Source organism: Tachysurus fulvidraco, chromosome 20, assembly GCF_022655615.1.
Source record: "Tachysurus fulvidraco isolate hzauxx_2018 chromosome 20, HZAU_PFXX_2.0, whole genome shotgun sequence".
NCBI lineage: Eukaryota > Metazoa > Chordata > Actinopteri > Siluriformes > Bagridae > Tachysurus > Tachysurus fulvidraco.
The window spans coordinates 1,384,077-1,396,596 of NC_062537.1; the positions used below are offsets into that span (position 1 = coordinate 1,384,077).

The window sequence follows — 12,520 nt, forward strand, 5'->3', positions numbered from 1 at the left end:
CTCAAAATGTCACCTTATATACATATAACCATGCAGTAAATATTTTGGACATTATACTTTGTTCCCACCTGACTGTAAAGAGATTTTGTATTCACTTAAATGTTTCTACATGCAAAAATAGTAAGGTTACATTTTTTCATAAATCTAGAATGACTATGTGCCAACAAGTGAGAATGTGAGGAAAAATACCTCAGTCAGTGGTCTGTGTTTGAAAAAAATAATGACAATTCCAACTTCTATGAGATGAGTCAGTACCTGTCATGCTTTGAGGAGTAATGGAGATCGGAAATTATTTAACAACCTCTGGAGATATTTTGTTATTAAACACCAGAATTATAAGTGTACCACAGAATTTGCATTGGAAACACATTACTGGGCGTGTAGCACAGGTATTAGCCAATAAATCCCAAAGAGCACGTTTGATAATCAATGATTAGTGTCAGTGATTATCTATTCTGAAATTCAAGGATGAATCACAAAAATGAAACCATCATCACAATCAGATAAGGGACGATTATATTTTCTTACTCCTCTCTTTCTCCTGTATTATAAGTGTAATCAGCTTGTAGCTAAAGCATCATTTTGGCCCTTTATCAGAGTTCCACCTGCAGTAAGAGTGCTGTCATTGTAAGACGTGATGAACTTGAAGTCACTTGTACGTGATCCTGTCGTTAGATACGTGTCATAATTGTAAGAACTGCGGAGAGTTCCAGCTCCCTCCACCTCTGCATAGTTAGGAGGGAGATACGCGCTGGGAATGGCGACCGCACCATCAAACAACAGTCTGGGCTTTCTCCTGTGGCAAAACCTCACAGCCACGATCAGAATAATGAAAGTCAGGAAGAAGGTGGACACGGAAACTAGCGCGATGATCAGATAAAAAGTCAGTTTGGAATTGTTCTCCTCATAAGTCATGTCTTTAAGTTCAGGGACTTCAGCAAGATTATCAGAAATAAGTAAATATACAGAACAGGTAGCAGAGAGAGGCGGCTGTCCGTTATCTTTCACAGAGATGACAAGGTTCTGTTTCATGCTGTCAGATTCAGTGATGTCCCTCTGTGCCCTGATCTCTCCACTATGGAGACCGATAGTGAAAAGTCCCGGATCGGTAGATTTGACTATCTGATACGACAGCCACGCGTTCTGTCCAGAGTCAGCATCCACAGCGATCACTTTGGAGACCAGAGAGCCAGAGAGAGCAGCTTTAGGGACCATCTCAGTCATTAAAGACTTTCCCTCTGGAGCAGGGTATAATATCTGTGGAGAGTTATCATTCTCATCTGATATCAACACACTCACAGTCACGTTGCTGCTGAGTGGAGGAGAACCGTTGTCTCTGGCTACAACCTGGACTTTAAAGTTTCGGAACTTTTCGTAGTCAAATGAACTCACAGCCTGGATCACTCCTGTATCTGAGTTAATGGATAAAAATGAGGTCACTGGAAGAGAGTTTATCTCACTGGACACCAGAGAATACAGTACTGTACCGTTCTGCCTCCAGTCTGGGTCTCTTGCAGTAACAGAACTAATAGAAGTTCCTGGTTTGTTATTTTCCATTACATATGCAGTGTAGGATTGCTGTTCAAATACAGGCGGATTGTCGTTCACATCAGATACAGTTAAATGAATGGTTATAGATGTGGATAAAGATGGAGATCCTCCATCAGTAGCAGTGATTGTTATATTATAATCTGATTCTTTCTCTCGATCCAGCATGCTTGTAGTTACTAAAGAAAAGTAGTTTTTGATGGACGGGTTTAATTTGAATGGAACATTTTGCTGAATATAACAACGGACCTGCCGATTATCACCTGAATCTTTATCTTGTACATTAATAATGGCCACCTCAGTGCCTGCTACAGTGTTCTCAGGTATCGGATCGTTAAAGGATTTAAGAATAATTCGAGGTTCATTGTCATTGACGTCAGTGATGTCTATGATAATTTTAGCAGATGATACTAGGCCAGGACCGTCTTTGGCCTGAACTCTCATTTCAAAATATTTTTCATCCTCATAATCGATGTTTCCACTCACCGTGATCTGTCCAGTAATTTTATCAAGAGAAAATAATTTTGCCGAATTATCAGATAAACGGCTGAGCTCATAGGTGACGTCACCATTGGCTCCTTCATCAGCATCAGTCGCGCTGACTGTAATCACCTCCGTGCCTAAAGGCGTGTTTTCAGCTAGACTCACTCTGTACACAGGATGACTAAATACAGGAATATTGTCATTAGCATCCAGAACAGTAACGTGTATTACTGCTGTCCCTGATTTCGGTGGATTACCGCCATCAAATGCGGTAAGAATTAAATTCATGTCTTTCTGCTTTTCACGATCGAGCTCTTTCTCCAGGACCAATGTAGCGGATTTTCCTCCGTCCGCGTTCTCGTGCACAGATAAAATAAAATGATCATTTTTTTCAAGTGAATATCCTTGAACTGCATTAAGCCCTATGTCCAAATCATGAGCTTCCTCCAACGGGAAACGCTCGCCTTTATCAGCCGACTCTCTAATTTCAAAGCTGATGCGCTCATTAGGAAAAACGGGAGAGTTATCGTTTACATCCTCAACCTGCAGTGAAATGCGATGCACTTCAAGAGGATTTTCCAACACAAGCTCGTAATTAAGAAAGCAAGAAATTCTCGAGCCGCAGATCTTTTCTCGGTCTATTGTTTCCGCCACGACCAGATTTCCACTACTCAGATTAATGTCGCAGTACCGTTTCGCGCTGTCCTCTGTCTCCACCCGAGCTTTACGAGCTGATAAATGTTTCCCATCAATTCCGATATCCTTTGCTAAATGTCCGATCACATATTGACGTTTTGTTTCCTCCGGAACAGTGTAGCTCAGATCTCCACGTACAGGATAAAGGAAAATGGAAATAAATCCGTTAGTCAGTAATACCGAGATTAATCCCATGTTCATGTCCATTCTAGCAACATTAAAATGCTCAACCACTGTGTTATCAATGTATCTAATTACTGTCGAGTATTCAGCATTTTCACTGACAAAAAAATCTTTAAATGCAGCAACGTTTGTGTCAGGAGGAGCTGAAAGACGACATGAAATGGGTGGAGATGTTGATCATCTTTTACTCCGTAGGTGAACAGCGACGCTTTGAGCATTTTTGGTACATTACAGTGTGTTCTTTCCAGTCATTATCAACAAATGAACTTAGGTAAAAAATAAACAAATTAATTATTTGCTAGAAACTATTAATTTCGTTAATATAAAAAAATCGTAATTATAATAATTCAAGTTGTCATCTGTAATCTATAATTAATCATTTATCCAAAATAAAGTTAAACCTGTCTGTAATTAAACAAAGCAGTTGACTGTCTCACATTTTTAAAAACATTGATAAAAATATATGAATTGATGTAGATAAAAAAAATAGATGGACAAATAAAATGTCTATGAACTTACATGAAATTATTAGCACAATTAAAATTTTTGTAATTATTCTATCATTGTAGAAACAAATGTATAAATAATTAAAAAAAGCTGAATGAAGTCTATGAACTCTTCCTAAAGGAAATAAACTTTAGATTTATTTGATATACTGGACGTATAGTCATGATTACTAGTGCATACTTACAGGAGCTGGTCAAGGATTTTTATTTTATTTTATTTAATTTTTATTTGCTTTTTTTTATTTGTTTTAACATATTTATTTTTTCATTTTTTATTTCAAATTTATTTTTATTTATGTAATATTTTTTGCATGTATTGATTTGACAAGTTATATGTTTTAATACAAAGGTTTAATTTTATATTTTACTGCCATTCGTTCTGAATATCAGTCACAGAGAGGGAACAAGTGAAGAAAATTTATGCATGACTTGCATTTAAAGTTCAACATATTTATTTTTCTTTATTTCATCGTTCTTAACTCCTTGAATGTAAATATACTATCAGCACTGAATAGGTATGACAGAGAAATTCTGTTGTTAATAGAATAGCAACCACACAAGCTCAGTTTAGTTTATGCAGCACAAACAGGGACGAGGCAATAAAGGAGTCAAGTGGACCAAGTGAAGCATCAACAATTACTAAACCAAGTCACAGATCAATGTAGAACAAAATGATTAAACTGAATATCCTTTTGGAACGAAACCAGAAGTGGCCATGTCCTATGTATCATCTGGACCGTGCAAAATGTGTAGCAAATCGAAGTTTCAGGTGACATTTTGCACATGAGTATCAGAATACTGAACCGTATACAGCCTTTAGTGTAGTAGAGTCATATGTTAACCTCTTACGGGCCCCGTGCCGTACACGGAACGGAAGTAGAAGTGACCACTAGGGGCTGACCCAGAAACAAGCTTCAATTCAACTTTAAAGCATCAAATCCTCCAAATCCTCCAAAAAACCTATTTACCTAGTAAAGTTTATACTCTCAATATTTTTTAAGCCCACACACAAAGCACAATATGATTCACAGCCTTCATACAATTAGAAAAAATTTCGGACAAAACTGACCTAGGTGGCGCTCTAGACCGGTTTTTTCCCTTACCTTTAGACGCGTCTCTTTTCTTCACTGGGGTAGTATATATTCCAACACAAATATCCACAAAAATCCACACAGGTCCAAGGAATTGAAATCTGTAAGCCTTTAATCCAAAACGCTCTGGTCGCGCCGCAATATTCCGTTAGTGTTCTGAAAACTGGAAACAGAAGTGCGCCATCATCTCGTTGTGCCGCTCTACTCCTATTGGAGTTTCAGTCAAAGTTACGTCATATTATAGCCCAGGTCCTAACGATCAAGAAGCCCTCATGTGAGCCAATCGGTGCTTGTATGGCAGAGATAGACGGCTGAGAAGCCAATGGTGGCATGACCTAATTTTTGGGAACCGCCTTTGACTGACAATTACCCTTCCAATAGCATGAAATGGGCTGCACCTATACAGCCGTTTAGCCAATAAGCAGACTGATTCCAACGGTATATGACATGCCGTATGTTCTTTGCCTGTGTCTGCGTGAACTGGATGCGCAGAAGAATTCTTGCGTAATCCTGACCTTTGTCCCCTTCACAGCTCAGGGTGTCAAGTTACAGGCCTGTTTTCACACACCAGAGTGATAGAGAGAGGAGTCTAGGCTTGTTTATGGCTTGTCAGACTGAGCCTGCAGCCTTTTATTTCAAAGTTATATAGTAACAAGTACACAAAAACGCTGCAACCGACGACCAGGGCCGTAGAAAAATATTCATATAAAATCCATTTTTGGGTCTTTTGACTTGAAATTTTTTTTGGTGAAATCCAAGACATGTGGCTATGACTCACGTTGTTGGTTTGTCCCTAACATGTTTCCAGAAAATAAGATTAATCAGTTATCAGAAAAACAACCCAGGCGGACAGGAAAATCTGCATTCCAACCCCTGTAACTTGTGCCAGTAAGGCCTAGAATCAATCTGAACTAGTTTCTGAAACTACGAGAGAAACTAGAGAATCTCTTCTTTCAAATGAGACCAGGCTCACCCCTGTGTGTCAAAGTATGTGGGAGCTGTACCACTTTTGTTGGACAATGGATATAGCTTGGCGGTCACATAACAGGAATTTATCTGCCACAGTAGCACATGTCTAACAGTATAATGTAGCCAACCCCTTTCTCGCTTCGCGTATTTAACATTTCATTCACCGTATGCACTGCAAAACACCACATAACACTCAGAGCGGAGACTCGATCAGCCCACCCAGTGTCGTCTGATTACCTCGCAGTACGGTAATTACAATGACTGTAAATGCAAGACAAGTACCTGGCTAGCACAAATAAGGACATTTATGAGAAACCAATGTAACTCACTTTGTAGCTTCCGCCTTTCCAGCTTACGGAAACAAATCCAAACCAAGATGAGAGGGAGGTCACAGTGTTGTCTTCCTCATCCCCCTCTCCTGTGCTAGTAAGTGTAATCAGGTTTGTTCCTATAGTGTCATTTTTGCACTTTATCAGAGTTCCACCAGCAGTAAGAGTGCTGTCATTGTAAGATGTGATGAACTTGAAGTCACTGGTACGTGATCCTGTCGTTAGATACGTGTCATAATTGTAAGAACTGCGGAGAGTTCCAGCTCCCTCCACCTCTGCATAGTTAGGAGGGAGATACGTGCTGGGAATGGCGACTGCTCCATCAAACAACAGTCTGGGCTTTCTCCTGTGGCAAAACCTCACAGCCACGATCAGAATAACGAAAGTCAGAAAAAACGTGGAAACGGAAACTAGCGCGATGATCAGATAAAAAGTCAGTTTGGAATTGTTCTCCTCATAAGTCATGTCTTTAAGTTCAGGAACTTCAGCAAGATTATCAGAAATAAGTAAATACACAGAACAGGTAGCAGAGAGAGGCGGCTGTCCGTTATCTTTCACAGAGATGACAAGGTTCTGTTTCATGCTGTCAGATTCAGTGATGTCCCTCTGAGCCCTGATCTCTCCACTATGGAGACCGATAGTGAAAAGTCCCGGATCGGTAGATTTGACTATCTGATACGACAGCCACGCGTTCTGTCCAGAGTCAGCATCCACAGCGATCACTTTGGAGACCAGAGAGCCAGAGAGAGCAGCTTTAGGGACCATCTCAGTCATTAAAGACTTTCCCTCTGGAGCAGGGTATAATATCTGTGGAGAGTTATCATTCTCATCTGATATCAACACACTCACAGTCACGTTGCTGCTGAGTGGAGGAGAACCGTTGTCTCTGGCTACAACCTGGACTTTAAAGTTTCTGAACTTTTCGTAGTCAAATGACCTCACAGCCTGGATCACTCCTGTATCTGAGTTAATGGATAAAATTGAGGTCACTGGAAGAGAGTTTATCTCACTGGACACCAGAGAATACAGTACTGTACCGTTCTGCCTCCAGTCTGGGTCTCTTGCTGTAACAGAACTAATAGAAGTTCCTGGTTCGTTATTTTCCATTACATATGCAGTGTAGGATTGCTGTTCAAATACAGGTGAGTTGTCATTGACATCAGAAAGTGACAAATGAATCATTTTAGATGAAGTCAAAGCCGGGCTTCCTTCATCTGTTGCAGTGATTGTTAAATTAAAATCTGCAATAAGCTCCCGGTCCACCTCACTAGTTGTTACTATAGAATAATAATTTTTTATGGATGGATTTAATTTAAAAGGGACATTTTCCTGAATATAGCAGTGTACCTGACGATTTTGTCCAGAGTCATCATCCTGAACATTAATAATGCCCACCTCTGTTCCGGGAATTACATTTTCAGGGAAGGGGTTAGTGAGAGACTTAATAATTATTTCTGGACTGTTATCGTTGACGTCAGTAACGTCTATTACGACTTTTACATCAGAGGCTGAACCTAGGCCGTCTTTTGCTTGTACGCGCATTTCATAGTATGACTCTTCCTCGTAGTCAATAGAGCCAACTATTTTAATTTCCCCGTTAACGTTATTTAGTGAAAACAGTCTAGCAGCTTTTTCAGACAGTCGACTAAATTCATATGTTACTTCTCCATTTGCACCTTCGTCTGCGTCAGTAGCGTTGACTTTTACTACTATCGTCCCTACAGGAGAATTTTCCGGCAGGTTGACTTTATACAACGGCTGATTAAACACAGGGGAATTATCATTAGCATCCAGCACAGTAACGTGTATAACTACAGTGCCCGACCTTGATGGATTCCCACCATCACTGGCAGTCAGGAAGAGCGTAACTTCCTGTTCTTTCTCTCGATCCAGTTCCTTATCAAGTACCAATTCGGCGTATTTTCCTCCATCAGAGTTAGTACGAACGTGTAAGGAAAAATGTCCGTTATTTTGAAGTGAATATCCTTGCACCGCGTTTTGCCCTAAATCGGCATCGTGGGCTTCACCTAAGAAATATGATGTTCCTTTAGCTGCCGACTCTCTAATTTCGAGTTTAATTTTTTCAGTAGAAAAATGTGGATCGTTATCGTTTATATCCTCAATATTCACAACGACGCTGTGCAACTCTAATGGCCTCTCGAGCACCAGCTCGTATTTAAGAACACACGACGCCCGCAAGCCGCAAAGCTCCTCTCTGTCTGCAGGCTCCGACACAATGAGAGCTCCGGTCCTCACCTCTAGCTCAGTAAAACGTTTACTGACACCATCAGCATCCAAACGCGCATTTCTTGCAACAAGACTTTTAGCATCCAGTCCGAGATCCTTGGCTACGTTTCCGAAAACATGTCCACGTCTCATCTCTTCTGGAATAGAGTAGCTCAGATCGCCATTAGTAAAATGGACCGCAAGAAGGAAACCAAAGAAAGAAAGACAGATCATCAACTCTCTCATCCTCATTGTCTGCACAAAAGAAATGTCCAAAATATATAAAGTCCTCTATTTGTGTTTAAAAATCGGCAACAGTTTCGTTTCAGCTCCGAAAACCGGCACGTTAAAGCGCAAATACTGTAATAGCAACCGTCTATTTTTTTTTCTGTTGCGGTGAAGGGCGTGATGAGAGTTTAATGCAGAAAGCTGGTAAATAGCGACGCAATGAGCATTTACAAAGAACTGCTTCGGTCGAGCAGAAAAGACGTGATAATAATAATAATAATAATAATAATAATAATAATAATAATAATAATAATAATAATAATAACAAATTCGAGACACTTTCAACGCTACAACAACTAAAAGAATGCGACACTAATTTAAAAACAATACTACATGAAATGTAAATATTCAAATCACGTTTTGATTAAACGAAATGAAAGTGAAGTGCAACATGAGGTGGAGAAAGAAAAGCTAAGAGGGTCGAATCATTTAACATGATCAGTTTCTCTTCAGAAATTTAATCGTCTTTACGTTTAATTAGAAGTAAGTTGTGACATCAAAAAAACAGATGAATGATTTTAAATTGTTATACTTTCAAAAATAATTACTAAAAATTGAGATAGCAGTGTTTAAGTGTAAATATGGCGGAAACAAATCAAATGAAAATGAGTTAATTGATATATATAAGTGCAGGCTGATCAGAATGGTTTTGTAGACAACAACTACAAAAAGGAACTGTATTCCATAACAGAAGGAGCATGTGTTTGACCTCAGTGTAGCAAAAGGCTTTATAAAAAACAAATGGGTATTGTCATTCTCATCATATGTTATCCGATAAAAAAACAATTATAAATTATGACAATTATTTGGATAAACCTTTCATGAAAATACCATTAAAACTATCATTCAAAGAAACCAACAAAAGATGAGAGACACCATCTTTTCTTACCTCATCCTCCTCTCCTGTATTATTAAGTGTTATCAAGCTTGTGGCAAAAGCCTCATCTGGACTTTTTTTGAGAGTTCCACCAGCAGCAAGAGTGCTGTCATTGTAAGACGTGATGAACTTGAAGTCACTGGTACGTGATCCTGTCGTTAGATACGTGTCATAATTGTAAGAACTGCGGAGAGTTCCAGCTCCCTCCACCTCTGCATAGTTAGGAGGGAGATACGCGCTGGGAATGGTGACCGCTCCATCAAACAACAGTCTGGGCTTTCTCCTGTGGCAAAACCTCACAGCCACGATCAGAATAATGAAAGTCAGGAAGAAGGTGGACACGGAAACTAGCGCGATGATCAGATAAAAAGTCAGTTTGGAATTGTTCTCCTCATAAGTCATGTCTTTAAGTTCAGGGACTTCAGCAAGATTATCAGAAATAAGTAAATATACAGAACAGGTAGCAGAGAGAGGCGGCTGTCCGTTATCTTTCACAGAGATGACAAGGTTCTGTTTCATGCTGTCAGATTCAGTGATGTCCCTCTGAGCCCTGATCTCTCCACTATGGAGACCGATAGTGAAAAGTCCCGAATCGGTAGATTTGACTATCTGATACGACAGCCACGCGTTCTGTCCAGAGTCAGCATCCACAGCGATCACTTTGGAGACCAGAGAGCCAGAGAGAGCAGCTTTAGGGACCATCTCAGTCATTAAAGACTTTCCCTCTGGAGCAGGGTATAATATCTGTGGAGAGTTATCATTCTCATCTGATATGAACACACTCACAGTCACGTTGCTGCTGAGTGGAGGAGAACCGTTGTCTCTGGCTACAACCTGGACTTTAAAGTTTCTGAACTTTTCATAGTCAAACGACCTCACAGCCTGGATCACTCCTGTATCTGAGTTAATGGATAAAAATGAGGTCACTGGAAGAGAGTTTATCTCACTGGACACCAGAGAATACAGTACTGTACCGTTCTGCCTCCAGTCTGGGTCTCTTGCAGTAACAGAACTAATAGAAGTTCCTGGTTTGTTATTTTCCATTACATATGCAGTGTAGGATTGCTGTTCAAATACAGGAGGATTGTCGTTCACATCAGATACAGTTAAATGAATGGTTATAGATGTGGATAAAGATGGAGATCCTCCATCAGTAGCAGTGATTGTTATATTATAACCTTCTTCCAGCTCTCGGTCAAGCATGCCTGTCGTTATCAGTGAAAAATAATTTTTGATCGATGGATTTAATTTAAAAGGAACATTTCCCTGAATTGAACAACTGATCTGTCGATTATCTCCTGAATCTTTATCCTGAACATTAATTATGGCTACTTCTGTGCCTACAATAACATTCTCAGGTAGAGGATTATTCAGAGATTTAATAATAATTTTAGGAGCATTATCGTTGACATCAGTAATTTCTATAATAACACTTGCAGTCGATGCTAAACCAGATCCATCTTTAGCCTGTACTCCAATTTCATAAAATTTTTCCTCCTCATAGTCGATGTCTCCAGCTACCTTAATTTGTCCACTAATCTCATGAATAGTAAATAATTGTGCTGCGTTATCCGGAATATGACTGAATTCATATGTGACTGCACCGTTTGCTCCTTCATCTGCATCTTCTGCGCTCACAGTAACGACTTCTGTTCCTATCGGTGCGTTTTCAGCTAAAACCACTTTATATACAGGCTGACTGAACACCGGAACATTATCATTAGCATCTAGCACAGTGATGTGTATAACAGCAGTCCCTGATCTCGGAGGAATCCCGCCATCCACTGCGGTAAGAATCAAGTCAATATCCTTCTGTTGTTCCCGATCAAGCTCTTTATCCAGAACAAGTTCCGCGTATTTCCGTCCGTTTTTATTTTCTTGTACAGACAAAACGAAATGGTCGTTCTTGTGGAGAGAATAGGAATTAACTCCGTTTTGCCCGATGTCAGAATCGTGAGCTTCATCCAATCGGAATCGCTGCCCTTTAACAGCGGACTCGCCGATTTCAAAGCTAATTCTCTCCTTAATAAATTTTGGCGCGTTGTCATTAATATCCTGAATGTTCAGAGAAAGACGATGTAGTTCTAGCGGATTTTCTAAAACGAGTTCATAATTCAGGATGCAGTTTAATCTCGACCCACAAAGCTTTTCCCGGTCTATTGTCTCTGAGACGATCAAATCTCCTGTATTTAAATTAACATCCACATACCGCTTGCTGCTATCCTCTGTTTCAACTCGGGCTTTTCGTATTTTTAATTTTGTAGCATCTGTTCCGAGGTCCTTTGCAATATTTCCAATCACAAACTGAGCCTTGGTTTCCTCTGGAACTGTGTAGCTCATGTCTCCATGGGCGGATGAGAAAAGGATTAAAAGAAGCGCCATGATTAGAGAAGACAACGGCACTGAGAGCATCGTGCGTGCCATATTTAAAGAGCTAAAATTCCTTTCTAGCGAGATTCCACCTAACTTTATATGTACAGGATTTACAAACCGCCCCTAAACACAACAGCGCGGAGAAATCAAGCTCGACTACAGCATTTTGCAAAAGACCTTCCCGTTTCTGTTCACTGCAGCCGCCCAGTCAGGGTGTAGTACAATTTGCAAGTGTTGGTGAACAGCGACGCTCTGAGCATTTTGTTTTTACTGCAAATTCGATGCAAAACATAGTGTCATTTTTCTGATTTTATTTCTCAATGGAACGTTACGTTTAGTAAAAGACTAGCAATATATAATATTTACGTAGCAGAATTTTAGCATCTTCAACACTCCTCAACACCTAGGGACTGGACCTATACACAAGCGCGCGCACACACACACACGCACAAACACACACTTTGTAATAATTTATACATCTTTGAAATCAGTCTGCACATTTTGCACATTTGTTTTTTTTTTTTTAACATTCTTAAATGCTGCTGCAAGCTGATTGTTTTAACATTTCTATCTTTTCTAAAATGCTGCTACAACTGTTAGGCGAACCAACAGACTGTTGGCGCTATCTTAATTATCTCTCTCTTATCTGTCTTATAGTTTATTCTATTGTCTGTTTGCACTGTCTCTTGTTTTACACTAACATTTGTCCTGCACTCTTTACACAAGTTTGCACATATGCATTTTATTTCGATAGATTATTATTATTATTATTTTTTTAACGTTAGACCTACTTCAGAGGTGTTTAATGTAGCACCAAGATCCTATAGGAACATTGTTTCATATTACTCTGTACTGCATCGATAATATATGTATGATATGACAATAAAAACACCATTGACTTGACTGGCATTTTGTTGCCAGCGGCGTAGTATTGCTGTCCACGCGAACGGT

At 39.7% G+C, this 12,520-nt stretch overlaps 3 protein-coding genes across 3 annotated transcripts in view; all 3 read right to left on the reverse strand.

The window, feature by feature from the left end:
• The window catches only part of LOC113650345, a 243,721-nt gene that overhangs the window by 157,952 nt on the left and 73,249 nt on the right, over positions 1–12,520 (reverse strand). The gene's annotated exons all lie outside the window — the stretch shown is intronic.
• On the reverse strand, positions 559–11,779 carry LOC113640170 (putative protocadherin beta-18). Its single transcript, XM_047805083.1, has 2 exons — positions 9,289–11,779; positions 559–605 (listed from the first exon to the last, which is right to left on the reverse strand). Exons 1-2 carry the CDS (start codon positions 11,618–11,620, stop codon positions 559–561), a joined length of 2,379 nt encoding a protein of 792 aa, XP_047661039.1. The 5' UTR covers positions 11,621–11,779.
• Positions 5,782–8,432, reverse strand: LOC113640169 (protocadherin beta-15-like). Its single transcript, XM_047805084.1, has one exon. It carries the CDS (start codon positions 8,281–8,283, stop codon positions 5,782–5,784), a length of 2,502 nt encoding a protein of 833 aa, XP_047661040.1. The 5' UTR covers positions 8,284–8,432.